Source organism: Eleutherodactylus coqui, chromosome 1, assembly GCF_035609145.1.
Source record: "Eleutherodactylus coqui strain aEleCoq1 chromosome 1, aEleCoq1.hap1, whole genome shotgun sequence".
Taxonomy (NCBI): Eukaryota; Metazoa; Chordata; class Amphibia; order Anura; family Eleutherodactylidae; genus Eleutherodactylus; species Eleutherodactylus coqui.
This window is the reverse complement of record NC_089837.1, coordinates 56,218,941-56,233,940: the sequence shown is the minus strand read 5'-3', so window position 1 is coordinate 56,233,940 and position 15,000 is coordinate 56,218,941. Positions and strand designations below refer to the sequence as shown.

Below are 15,000 nucleotides of genomic sequence, written 5' to 3'. Positions count from 1 at the left end.
ATCCATTTTACAAGTGAGGAGCCTGGGCGATGGTACTCACAATTAATTGCATATAGAAAACAAAAATCCAAAAAATAAATTAAGTGTGAAGGTGCACAATAAGCCATAGCTGCAAGAAATACAGTATCAAACATGCTTCAGCACCCCGACACACTTAATACCTGCAAAGAAATGCATAAAATGCTTTCTCGTACTAACCGCATAAAAATGCAAGGTCCTTAGTGCACAATTTGATCAAATCCGTGTATGCCCATCCGCCACGTCAAGGCGAACCTTAATGAATGGGTACCTAGCTCTATAGGCACGTCTCTTTAGGCTAAAAAGCCTTCATATAAATAGGAAAGCTGGGTACCTGGCTTATATCCTATCACTGAACCACCTGGAACAGATGGGAAACAGTTCTGTTGCGGATCTTGATCCCTTCTATATCTCTACTTTCCTCCAGCATACACGCCAGTGGTTCTATTGCAATATTAAAGAGCAGCGGGGTAAGCGGGCACCTTGTAAAGGCTTTTAAGACTATAGGTTCGCCTTGACGTGGCGGATGGGCAAACACGGATTTTATCAAATTGTGCACCATTTACACGGCTAGTACAAAAAACCATTATGCATTTGTTTGCAGATATGAAGTGTCTATGGGTGCTCACCATTAAGGCCCACTCACACAGACGTATGTTGTCCACGTATTACATGCGTATTTTTCACATGCATAATACGCAGTATGAAAATGCTTTCTCATTGGGCAAGTCATCATTAATTGAGACTTCTTTGCTGTGATTCAGGATGAAAAAGGCTATTGCGGCTTTATTCCTGCTTCTAATGACTGAAACAAGCCAGAGTTATGCGGACTATGAGAAGCAGCGGAGTCTCGCATTCCACGAGGGGGTAAGCAATTTAAATAACACAGTTTATAAGAAATTCTATACCTATTATTCAAGAACAGATCCAGCGAATCTTCCAATATAACCTGACTGCCTAAAGGCTATCAGAGCATCCTGGGAGTTATAGTTCTGCAACAGCTGACATTTTCCAGCAGGATAATAATAAATAGCAGACAAGGCAGTAACAGGAATCCCTCCACAATATTGTTACACTTCCATGGCTGCCCGGTCGCCAGATTTATTACCAATAGAACATGTATGGGACCATCTGGAATGCCAACTTTGACGGCCTCCGAGTTTGTACGAACTAGAGGTTCAGTTACAGCAAATATGGACCGATATGCCACAGGATACCATACAGAACCTGTATGCCTCCATGCCCACCTGTATCACATCTTGTATCCAGGCTAGAGGCGGTACAACAGAGTACTAGAGCCTCCATGCCCGCCTGTATCACATCTTGTATCCAAGCTAGAGGCGGTACAACAGGGTACTAGAGCCTCCATGCCCGCCCGAATCACATTGTGTGTCCAAGCTAGAGGCAATACAACAAGGTACTAGAGCCTCCATGCCTACCCGTATCACAGATTGTATCCAAGCAAGAGGCGGTACAACAGGGTACTAGAGCCTCCATACCCGCCCGAATCACATCGTGTATCCAAGCTAGAGGCAATACAAGAAGGTACTAGAGCCTCCATGCCTGCCCGTACCACATCTAGTATCCAAGCTGGAGGCGATACAACAGGGTACTAGAGCCTCTATGCCCGCCCATATCACATCTTGTATCCAAGCTAGAGGCAATACAACAAGGTACTAGAGCCTCCATGCCCACCCGTACCACATCTAGTATCCAAGCTGGAGGTGATACAACAGGGTACTAGAGCCTCCATGCCCGCCTGTATCACATCTTGTATCCAAGCTAGAGGCAATATAACAAGGTACTAGAGCCTCCATGCCCGCCCGTACCACATCTAGTATCCAAGCTAGAGGCAGTACAATAGGATACTAAAGCCTCCATGCCCGCTTGTATCACATCTTATATCCAAGCTAAAGGCGCTACAACAATAAGTGTTATTTTATTAATCAACCGAAAACATTTACTTCTGATACTACTCCTCAAACTTTTCCCATTAATCCACTTACTAATTGCAAATCATGCTTCCTTAAAACCTACACATATAATATAATAATAATAATCTTTATTTGTATAGCGCCAACTTATTCCGCAGCGCTTTCAGGCATGGATAAATGCAAAACAATACAACAATTACAATGTGAGATACATTGGGTTAGACACAAATGGGTTGGGGGTGGTACAGGAGGTGCACGGGGTTGGGAACACAGGCAATAGGAAATATTATGTACAGATCATTTATCAGAAGGCAAACAGGGTGGAGCACCATAGGGAGGGGCGAGGGACTAGATCAGGAGATTTGGTATGCTTCCCTGAAGAGGTGCGTTTTTAAGGCACGTCTGAAATTTCGTGCATCGGGAATTGTCCGGATGCCTTGGGGTAGAGCATTCCAGAGGATGGGTGCTGCTCTAGTGAAGTCCTGTAGGCGAGCATGAGAGGTTCGTATTACAGGGGTGTTTAGTCTGAGTGTGTTTGCCGATCGGAGTGAGCGGGCTGGGTGGTATACTGACAGTAGGGAGGCGATGTATGGTGGCGCAGCGCCATGCAGAGCTTTGTGAGTGAGGTAGAGGAGTTTAAATTTAGTTCTGTAGTGGATGGGCAGCCAATGCAGCGACTGGCATAATGCAGAGGCGTCTGAATAACGACTGGATAGAAAAACGAGTCTAGCTGCTGCATTTAGTATGGATTGGAGCGGAGCGAGTCTAGTGCGGGGGAGGCCGATGAGTAGCGAGTTGCAGTAGTCAAGCCGGGAGTGGATGAGCGCAACCACGAGCGTCTTTAGCGTGTCCGTGGTTAGGAACGGACGTATTTTAGCAATATTTTTGAGGTGCATGTGGCATGTTTGGGCCAGAGATTGGATATGGGGGGCAAAGGAGAGGTCAGAGTCCAGTGTGACCCCAAGGCATCGGGCATGCCGTCGGGGGGTTATGATGGTGCCAGACACTGGAATGGAGATGTTGAGGGGAGGTCGGTTAGAAGGTGGAAAGACAAGGAGGTCAGTTTTAGAGAGGTTTAGTTTGAGAAAAAGGGAGGACATAGTGTTAGAGACAGCGGACAGACAGTTGGTGATATTTTGGAGGAATGGTCCAGAGATCTCACGGGAGGAGGTGTATAGTTGGGTGTCGTCAGCATAGAGATGGTATTGGAGGCCGAATCTGTGGATGGTTTGTCCAATTGGGGCAGTATAGATAGAGAAAAGAAGGGGACCAAGGACTGAGCCCTGGGGTACCCCGACAGCGAGAGGAAGTGGAGCAGAGATAGAACCAGCAAAGGAAACACTGAAAGAGCGGTCAGAGAGGTAGGAGGAGAACCAGGAGAGAGCAGTATCCTTTAGACCAATAGAGCGGAGCATAGTGAGAAGGAGATTATGGTCGACAGTGTCAAATGCAGCAGACAGGTCAAGGAGGATTAGTAGAGAGTAATCACCTCTCGACTTTGCAGTCATCAGGTCATTTGTTACTTTTGTAAGGGCAGTTTCGGTCGAGTGTAGAGAGCGGAAACCAGACTGGAGGGGGTCGAGGAGTGAGTTGTCAGAGAGAAAGCGAGTAAGCCGGGAGTAGACCAGGCGTTCCAGTAATTTGGAGATAAAGGGGAGGTTTGAGACGGGTCGGTAGTTAGCAGCATTTGTCGGGTCCAAGGTTGTTTTTTTAAGCAGAGGGGATATAATGGAGTGTTTGAATGAGGAGGGAAAAGTGCCAGAGGTTAGGGAGAGGTTGCAGATTGTGGTAAGGTGAGTAATGAGAGCTGGGGAAAGGGAGCGGAGGAGGTGAGAGGGGAGAGGGTCGCTGGCGCAGGTGGTAGGGCGGGCAGTGGAAAGGAGCCTGGAGACTTCTTCCTCTGTCGTTGGTTCTAGCGTAGATAGTGAGTAGGTGCTGGATGCAGTGCTGATGAAGCTGGGATCAGGGCTAACCATGCAGCTTTCAGAGATTTCTTTTCGAATGTGGTCGATTTTTTCTTTGAAATATTGCCATTTGTTTCCCACATAATGTTAAAATTCAATTTCCTCATTATACTGCTAAATAATAGTGGGTGGCTTTAGTTTGCTCCGGTTACCTAATTTGCTACCCATTAAAAGGCCACAGGCTGTATTAGTAAAGACCCATTTACACGGGACGAATATCAGATAAACGATGCCTGACACTCGTCCCCGCATATACTCGCTCTTGTGCTGCTGCACAAGAGCTTGTATGTCTGACTCACAGTGGGGCGGCTGGAAGAGATTTCACTCCTTGTGCTCCCCGCCCATCTCCATTAAATTAACACAGTGGCCGTTCAGTACTGAACGGCTGCTATTTACACTCAACAATAATCATTCAGCTCATCATCCACCATTTATGCAGCCTAAACAATGGATGATGAGCTAATCGCTCAGTGTAATTAGCAGCCGTTCAGTATTGAACGGCCACTATGTTAATTCAATGGAGAGGGGTGAGGGAGCGAGAGGAGAGAAATCTCCTGCAGCCGCCCCACTGTGATCCAGCAATACTAGCTCCCGTGCAAGAGCATGGGAGCGAGGACACACAAGGAAGAGTGTCGGGCACGACATTTGTCTCGTATAAATGAACCTTAACAATGGGAAAAAAATATCCAAGTGATCAGCGTACTGGTGAATTCACAGATGAGAACAATACTAACAAAGTGGCACTTGTCAATCACTATATGTTTTCTTTTTAAACAGGAGTCTGAATTTGGTAAAGAAAGGGTAAGGAGGCAGCTGTCTCGTAAGTATCACTTTCTATTGCTGGTTGCAGAATACGGCCTCCTACGTACAAGAATATAACTACTATAATTCGGCCTCCTATGTACAAGAATATAACTACTATAATACTGCCTCCTATGTACAAGTATATAAATACTATAATACTATCCCCGATGTACAGGAATATAACTACTATAGTACTGCCTCCTATGTACAAGAATATAACTACTATAATACTGCCTCCTATGTACAAGAATATAACTACTATAATACTGCTCCTATGTACAAGAATATAACTACTATAATACTATCCCCTATGTACAGGAATATAACTACTATAATACTGCCCCTATGTACAAGTATATAAATACTATAATACTATCCCCTATGTACAGGAATATAACTACTATAGTACTGCCTCCTATGTACAAGAATATAACTACTATAATACTGCCTCCTATGTACAAGAATATAACTACTATAATACTGCTCCTATGTACAAGAATATAACTACTGTAATACTGCCTCCTATGTACAAGAATTTAACTACTATAATACTGCCCTCTATGTACAGGAATATAACTACTATAATACTGCCCCCTGTGTACAAGAATATAACTACTATAATACTGCTCCTATGTACAAGTATATAACTACTATAATACTGCTCCTATACACAAGAATATAACTACTATAATACTGCCCCTATGTACAAGAATATAACTACTATAATTCGGCCTCCTATGTACAAGAATATAACTACTATAATAGTGCCCCCTATGTACAAGAATATAATTACTATAATTCGGCCTCCTATGTACAAGAATATAACTACTATAATACTGCCCCTATGTACAAGTATATAAATACTATAATACTATCCCCTATGTACAGGAATATAACTACTATAGTACTGCCTCCTATGTACAAGAATATAACTACTATAATACTGCCTCCTATGTACAAGAATATAACTACTATAATACTGCTCCTATGTACAAGAATATAACTACTATAATACTGCCTCCTATGTACAAGAATTTAACTACTATAATACTGCCCTCTATGTACAGGAATATAACTACTATAATACTGCCCCCTACGTACAAGAATATAACTACTATAATACTGCCCCCTGTGTACAAGAATATAACTACTATAATACTGCTCCTATGTACAAGTATATAACTACTATAATACTGCTCCTATACACAAGAATATAACTACTATAATACTGTCCCCTATGTACAAGAATATAACTACTAGAATACTGCCCCTATGTACAAGTATATAACTACTATAATACTGCCTCCTATGTAAAAGAATATAACTACTATAATACGGCCTCCTATGTACAAGAATATAACTACTATAATACTATCCCCTATGTACAGGAATATAAATACTATAATACTGCCCCCTATGTACAAGAATATAACTACTATAATACTGTCTCCTATGTACAAGAATATAACTACTATAATACTGCCTCCTATGTACAAGAATATAACTACTATATTACTGCCCCCCATGTACAAGAATATTACTACTATAATACTGCCTCCTATGTACAAGAATATAACTACTATAATACGGCCTCCTATGTACAAGAATATAACTACTATAATACGGCCCCCTATGTACAAGAATACAACTACTATAATACTGCCTCATTTCACAATCTAGACTAGAAGTAATTTATACATGCTGAATTTCTGTGTATTACAGGAATGACATATATTGAGCCTATGATACTGGAAGTTAGATACTGGGACCCCATCCAGCTGACTTGTCAAATTAATGAAACGATAAATGCTGTGAACTGGTTTCTGACCTCCAATAATGTCACCAACATCATTCATAGTGGTGGAAATAATGTGAACATTTCAGTGGAGGTCCAGTCGGATCAGGCCATCTCTGTTCTCATCATCAACAAGGCGGATATCTGGTGGGAAGGTCAGTAGCTATGAGAAGTGCTCATTCCCAACCAAAATCAGAGCCCAGTGTACTAACATTACTTGAGTTACATATGGATTGGTACCAGGGTTTGTTACATCGCAAGACCACCCACTGACAATGTAGTGTCTTCATGATCCATCAGGTACCTACAGTAGGGATGTTGAGGAACTTGAAGAACATAAGATCAGCCATACATGATTGTCCTTACATATAGGGGCAACCTCTCACCAAGGTTGCCTATAAGACACCAAGATCCATGTGATCTGTACAATCGATGATCATTGTTGGTCTTCCCACTGTCCTTATCACATGCCTAGGACTAACTTTTTAAGTTTATGAACCTGCACATGGATTTGAATACATGTCAACTACCTATAACATAATGGTATATACGGATGCTCAAGGGGGAGAATATTCGAGGACTGTATATTACATGGTCATACACTACTATGGTACATTTTCCTTGCAATGGCCACACTCAGCTTCCAGCAGAAGATCTTGAAACATTTCATTTTGAGAAGATGTTGTCTGGTTATGTCAATCCCTTCAAAGGAAGCAATAGGAATCAGTATGCCTATAGGCAGATTGTCACCGACCAGTCCCTTACGTATGGGCACATTAAAGAATCTCAATGGGCACATTAGAATTAAGCTTCCAAAATTGTATATTTGCCTTTCTTTGTTTTGTATTATAACCTTTAAGAAACAAGATTCTGGCTTGTTCTAGGAACATATATTTGCCAGTTCTTCAATGAAACCCTGGTACATGAAGCTAAAGCAGAGGTCAGCGTTACCCTACTTCCAGCTGAGATCATTGCCAATCTATTCCAGAAGACGTTGACCTCAATGGACACATCCCAGTTAGTGTTGGAGTGCTGCGTACCATTTGACGGTGAAGAGTACAACGTATCCTGGACTTACAACAATGTGACAATAAGAGCACAGGCTGGTGAGTACACAACATCCCCTGTTTTGCATTTGCAGCCATAATCAAAGTAGCCCATTGAAGTAAGATAATTAAACCAAATTTTGGCCCTGAAAATGGTGCATTTATCGAAAGAGCTGTCGGGAGAGGATCCATCTCAATGCTCTGTGTGGACCCTGTATATTGACTAGAAGTAAAACCCTGAAACAGTCTGTTTGTACATGGTTATCTTTCCCTTCTGCCTTTGACTTATATTCCCAGTCATTGTTACAAAGCTTGCTAACATTGACTTGCAGGAATGCTGTCTTCTAATAGGTGGCGCTATAGAGGCATTGTTTTAACTTATTTTTGTGTGGACCCGAAATTAATAGTCTTTGCTTAAGTCTGCTATTCTAATGAGCAAATATTGCAGCTCCCCTCTCATCCAACCTCAAAGCCCTACAGCAGCTTTTCGAGGTCTCATTTGTCATTCTCCTCTGGCACCATTATATTTTTGGAATAAGAAGCACCCATCCAAAAAGCAAAGTTTGAATCACACATGTGCCGTTGGCTCTTCAAATGTTTTCTGCTGAGCTCTCCAACCAGCAGTCCTCTTTGCCTCAAGCAATCTCTACAGCGTCTACAGTGTCTACAGCTGATTAGACATCACCGAAAAGTATTACCAATTGCAGTCATATTGGTTGAGGGTGCTGTTGGGATTTCAGTTTTGTGAACATTTTCACATGTGCCTCTAAGACCTCCTTTCATATGGCTCCCAAGTTAGGGCTGCCATCACTAAAGGTACCCGAACGCATTAGATGAACGTCGGACGACGCTACCAAATTCAGCAAGATCATTCGACCATCTAACATTTATGGGCTTTCCTGACTCCAATGTCAGATGTGAGTGAAAGAAGAATTGAGTATGTTGGATTTTAACATGCCCGATTCTTTGTACTCTTTGGAGATAAGTCGGTGTGAGAGGTGACGGACAGCAGCTTATTACCCTCTCACCACTTGGAACAAATGATTGCTTGTTCCAACGTGCATATGTATGGAGGGGTCGAAACGAATAGCTGCTGGAAGTGAAGCGAATTTTCAAAAATTCCAGATATGAAAGATATTTGCGCCATGTTTATGTACAGCTGGTTATGGGTAGAAAGTGTACAGCTGCTACCTTCTTATCCTGTCCTCCATTTCTGAGGTTTTCCCCACATCCCTATTTTCCAAGATGGCCACCACATTCCAGCTGGCATGTAGCTTGAAACTACATTTACCACAATTCCCCCCCCCCCCCTGTACTTCCCCCCACACCCCAAAATCAAAGTCGAGAGCATGGAGGAGAGGAGTCGCAAGGGGAAGACTGAGTCCGAGACCATCATGGACGATGTGGAGATCAATTGGTTCCAGATTTGAACCGAAATTTGAAGGCTCGGAAGAGCGTGTGCCGGAAGGGAGGGGGGCCTGGCCCTGAGAAGGAAAATCGAGGGGGCTCCCAAGGCCACTATCCCTATGGAGACCCATTTTTCATGTGACGGGGCAACCCACCACTGTTTGGTTTGATCTAATATAGCAGTAGCAAAATATCTCTTGATGTCAAGTGCCCTCATGCCTCCTAACTAGAGATGAGCGAACACGTTCGGCCCCGCCCCTTTTTCGCCCGAACACCGAACTTTGCGAACACTTCAGTGTTCGGGCGAAAAAGTTCGGGGGCCGCCGTGGCAGCGCGGGGGGGTGCGGCGGGGAGTGGGGGGGAGAGGGAGAGAGAGAGGGCTCCCCCCTGTTCCCCGCTACTGCCGCCCGCGCCGCCGCGCATCTCCCCGCCCCCCGGCGGCACCCGGACCTTTACGCGCGAACACTGCAGTGTTCGGCAAAGCCGGTGTCCGGGTGCGGATGTGTCCGTAACGGACATGTTCGCTCATCTCTACTCCTAACTCATATGGTTTCGCTAAAGTAGAGAATTTGATTCTGATGTGAGCTCCTCCCCAAATAAATTTATTGATAATAGATTGGAGTTTAGTAAGGAAGGTTACTGGAATAGGGATCACTACAGTTCTAAAGATATAAAGGATTCGTGGCAAGATCATCATCTTAACTGCTGCTATTTTGCAGCCCAAGATAAATAAGTGTTTGCGGAAATTATTGATACCTAAATAGGGTAAAGAGTGCTTGTTTCATGCAAATAATAATATAATAATAATCTTTATTTGTATAGCGCCAACTTATTCCGCAGCGCTTTCAGGCATGGATAAATGCAAAACAATACAACAATTACAATATAAGGTACATTGGGTTAGACACAAATGGGTTGAGGGTGGTACAGGAGGTGCAGGGGGTGGGGAACACAGGCAATAGGAAATATTATGTACAGATCATTTATCAGAAGGCAACCAGGGTGGAGCACCATAGGGAGGGGCGAGGGACTAGGTCAGGAGATTTGGTATGCTTCCCTGAAGAGGTGCGTTTTTAAGGCACGTCTGAAATTTCGTGCATCGGGAATTGTCCGGATGCCTTGGGGTAGAGCATTCCAGAGGATGGGTGCTGCTCTAGTGAAGTCCTGTAGGCGAGCATGAGAGGTTCGTATTACAGGGGTGTTTAGTCTGAGTGTGTTTGCCGATCGGAGTGAGCGGGCTGGGTGGTATACTGACAGGAGGGAGGTGATGTATGGTGGCGCAGCGCCATGCAGAGCTTTGTGAGTGAGGTAGAGGAGTTTAAATTTAGTTCTGCAGTGGATGGGCAGCCAATGCAGCGACTGGCATAATGCAGAGGCGTCTGAATAACGACTGGATAGAAAAATGAGTCTCGCTGCTGCATTTAGTATGGATTGGAGCGGAGCGAGTCTAGTGCGGGGGAGGCCGATGAGTAGCGAGTTGCAGTAGTCAAGCCGGGAGTGGATGAGCGCAACCACGAGCGTCTTTAGCGTGTCCGTGGTTAGGAACGGACGTATTTTAGCAATATTTTTGAGGTGCATGTGGCATGTTTGGGCCAGAGATTGGATATGGGGGGCAAAGGAGAGGTCAGAGTCCAGTGTGACCCCAAGGCATCGGGCATGCCGTCGGGGGGTTATGATGGTGCCAGACACTGGAATGGAGATGTTGAGGGGAGGTCGGTTAGAAGGTGGAAAGACAAGGAGGTCAGTTTTAGAGAGGTTTAGTTTGAGAAAAAGGGAGGACATAGTGTTAGAGACAGCGGACAGACAGTCGGTGATATTTTGGAGGAATGGTCCAGAGATCTCACGGGAGGAGGTGTATAGTTGGGTGTCGTCAGCATAGAGATGGTATTGGAGGCCGAATCTGTGGATGGTTTGTCCAATTGGGGCAGTATAGATAGAGAAGAGAAGGGGACCAAGGACTGAGCCCTGGGGTACCCCGACAGCGAGAGGAAGTGGAGCAGAGATAGAACCAGCAAAGGAAACACTGAAAGAGCGGTCAGAGAGGTAGGAGGAGAACCAGGAGAGAGCAGTATCCTTTAGACCAATAGAGCGGAGCATAGTGAGAAGGAGATTATGGTCGACAGTGTCAAATGCAGCAGACAGGTCAAGGAGGATTAGTAGAGAGTAATCACCTCTCGACTTTGCAGTCATAGAAATTAGTCTTATAATTTGCTTAGTTTTAGTATCTATTCCAACATTTAGCAGCTATGATTTTGCGTTATTCACTTTATAGTATGAAATCACCAAAATGTGCTAGAGTAGATTGGGCCCGTTCAAGAGAGGTGATAGGGTTTGTGATTGCCAAGATAACGTCATCTGCGTTCAGGCCTATACTGTGCTCTTGCGAAGCCATTTTGATTCATTGTATGCTCTTGTTACATCTGATCTGTTCTGCTAATGGTTCCATGAGAAAAAGCAAATATTAAGGGTGAGCGGGGGTCCTCTTTAAAGGGGCGGGGCGATAGCCCACAATGCTGTACAGAAGCAATGAGAAATATAATCCTGTGCCACCGCCATCAGGAGCTGCACACGTGGGCATAACAATGGGGAACCTATGTGCCACACACTATTCATTCTGTCAAGGTGTCTGCATGCCCCAGTCAGACCGCGGTTTTTTATAAATAGTCACAGGCAGGTACAACTCCGCAATGGGAATTCCGTGTGCACCCACAGCATGGGTGGCTCCCTGGAACCCACCGGCTGTACATAAATGTATCCCATTGCAGTGCCCATCACAGCTGAGGTAACGTCCGATTAAATGCAGGTGGGCTTCGGCCCACACTGCATGCCCCAGTCAGACTGGGGTTCTTTAGAAGTGGACACATGCAGTTACAACTCCGTGTGGACCGACAGCATGGGTGGGTGCCAGGAAGCCACCGGCGGTACATAAATATATCCCATTGCATTGCCCAGCACAGCTGAGGTAATGTCATGTTTAATGCAGGTGGGCTTCGGCCCACACTGCATGCCCCAGTCAGACTGGGGTTCTTTAGAAGTAGACACATGCAGTTACAACTCCCTGTGGACCCACAGCATGGGTGGCTCCCTGGAACCCACCGGCGGTACATAAATATATCCCATTGCAGTGTCCATCACAGCTGAGGTAATGTCAGCTTTAATGCAGGTGGGCAAAAAATTAATTGGATTACACTGTAGGCGAGGGCCCCAAAAAATTGGTGTACCAACAGTACTAATGTACCTCAGAAAAATTGCCCATGCCCAACCAAGAGGGCAGGTGAAACCCATTAATCGCTTTGGTTAATGTGGCTTAATTTGTAACTAGGCCTGGAGGCAGCCCAGTTAAAAAAAAAATTGGTTCAGGTGAAAGTTTCAACTCTTTAATGAGCATTGAAACGTATAAAAATTGTTTAGAAAAATTATATGACTGAGCCTTGTGGGCCTAAGAAAAATTGCCCGTTCGGCGTGATTACGTGAGGTTTCAGGAGGAGGAGCAGGAGGAGGAGGAGGAATATTATACACAGATTGATGAAGCTAAAAGGTCCACGTTTTTGATGGCGATAGAGAACGATGCTTCCATCCGCGGGTGCAGCCTACGTATTGCTTAGGTATCGCTGCTGTCCGCTGGTGGAGAAGAGAAGTCTGGGGAAATCCAGGCTTTGTTCATCTTGATGAGTGTAAGCCTGTCGGCACTGTCGGTTGACAGGCGGGTACGCTTATCTGTGATGATTCCCCCAGCCGCACTAAACACCCTCTCTGACAAGACGCTAGCCGCAGGACAAGCAACCACCTCTAGGGCATACAGCGCGAGTTCAGGCCACGTGTCCAGCTTCGACACCCAGTAGTTGTAGGGGGCAGAGGCGTCACGGAGGACGGTCGTGCGATCGGCTACGTACTCCCTCACCATCCTTTTACAGTGCTCCCGCCGACTCAGCCTTGACTGGGGAGCGGTGACACAGTCTTGCTGGGGAGCCAGAAAGCTGTCAAAGGCCTTAGAGAGTGTTCCCCTGCCTGTGCTGTACATGCTGCCTGATCTCTGCGCCTCCCCTGCTACCTGCCCCTCGGAACTGCGCCTTCGGCCACTAGCGCTGTCAGATGGGAATTTTACCATCAGTTTGTCCGCCAGGGTCCTGTGGTATAGCAACACTCTCGAACCCCTTTCCTCTTCGGGTATGAGAGTGGAAAGGTTCTCCTTATACCGTGGGTCGAGCAGTGTGTACACCCAGTAATCCGTAGTGGCCAGAATGCGTGTAACGCGAGGGTCACAAGAAAGGCATCCTAACATGAAGTCAGCCATGTGTGCCAGGGTACCTGTACGCAACACATGGCTGTCCTCACTAGGAAGATCACTTTCAGGATCCTCCTCCTCAGGCCATACACGCTGAAAGGATGACAGGAAAGCAGCATGGGTACCCTCAGCAGTGGGCCAGGGTACCTGTACGCAACACATGGCTGTCTTCACTAGGAAGATCACTTTCAGGATCCTCCTCCTCCTCCTCTTCCTCCTCCTCAGGCCATACACGCTGAAAGGATGACAGGCAAGCAGCATGGGTACCGTCAGCAGTGGGCCAAGCTGTCTCTTCCCCCTCCTCCTCATCCTCCTCATCCTCCTCATGCTCCTCCTCCTCAACGCGCTGAGATATAGACAGGAGGGTGCTCTGACTATCTAGCGACATACTGTCTTGCCCCGCCTCTGTTTCCGAGCGCAAAGCGTCTGCCTTTATGCTTTGCAGGGAACTTCTCAAGAGGCATAGCAGAGGAATGGTGACGCTAATGATTGCAGCATCGCCGCTCACCATCTGGGTAGACTCCTCAAAGTTTCCAAGGACCTGGCAGATGTCTGCAAACCAGGCCCACTCTTCTGTAAAGAATTGAGGAGGCTGACTCCCACTGCGCCGCCCATGTTGGAGTTGGTATTCCACTATAGCTCTACGCTGCTCATAGAGCCTGGCCAACATGTGGAGCGTAGAGTTCCACCGTGTGGGCATGTCGCACAGCAGTCGGTGCACTGGCAGATGAAACCGATGTTGCAGGGTGCGCAGGGTGGCAGCGTCCGTGTGGGACTTGCGGAAATGTGCGCAGAGCCGGCGCACCTTTCCGAGCAGGTCTGACAAGCGTGGGTAGCTTTTCAGAAAGCGCTGAATCACCAAATTAAAGACGTGGGCCAGGCATGGCACGTGCGTGAGGCTGCCGAGCTGCAGAGCCGCCACCAGGTTACGGCCGTTGTCACACACAACCATGCCCGGTTGGAGGCTCAGCGGCGCAAGCCAGCGGTCGGTCTGCTCTGTCAGACCCTGCAGCAGTTCGTGGGCCGTGTGCCTCTTCTCTCCTAAGCTGAGTAGTTTCAGCACGGCCTGCTGACGCTTGCCCACCGCTGTGCTGCCACGCCGCGTGACACCGACTGCTGGCGACGTGCTGCTGCTGACACATCTTGATTGCGAGACAGAGGTTGCGTAGGAGGAGGAGGAGGAGGGTGGTTTAGTGGAGGAAGCATACACCGCCGCAGATACCACCACCGAGCTGGGGCCCGCAATTCTGGGGGTGGGTAGGACGTGAGCAGTCCCAGGCTCTGACTCTGTCCCAGCCTCCACTAAATTCACCCAATGTGCCGTCAGGGAGATATAGTGGCCTTGCCCGCCTGTGCTTGTCCACGTGTCCGTTGTTAAGTGGACCTTGGCAGTAACCGCGTTGGTGAGGGCGCGTACAATGTTGCGGGAGACGTGGTCGTGCAGGGCTGAGACGGCACATCGGGAAAAGTAGGGGCGACTGGGAACTGAGTAGCGCGGGGCCGCCGCTGCCATCATACCTTTGAAAGCCTCCGTTTCCACAACCCTATACGGCAGCATCTCCAGGCTGATAAATTTGGCTATGTGCACGTTTAACGCTTGAGCGTGCGGGTGCGTGGCGGCGTACTTGCGCTTGCGCTCCAACACTTGCGCTAGCGACGGCTGGACGGTGCGCTGAGAGACATTGGTGGATGGGGCCGAGCACAGCGGAGGTGAGGGTGTGGGTGCAGGCCAGGAGACGGTAGTGCT

General features: G+C 46.7%; 1 protein-coding gene across 1 annotated transcript in view; it reads left to right on the top strand.

Moving 5' to 3' along the window:
• LOC136617929 (adhesion G-protein coupled receptor F3-like) overlaps positions 1-15,000 on the top strand; it is a 31,348-nt gene that overhangs the window by 4,284 nt on the left and 12,064 nt on the right. The window contains exons 2-5 of the mRNA XM_066594295.1: positions 783-885; positions 4,694-4,736; positions 6,443-6,670; positions 7,400-7,621. Of these exons, the coding sequence (XP_066450392.1) occupies positions 783-885; positions 4,694-4,736; positions 6,443-6,670; positions 7,400-7,621 (596 nt within the window). The remainder of the gene's footprint in view (positions 1-782; positions 886-4,693; positions 4,737-6,442; positions 6,671-7,399; positions 7,622-15,000) is intronic.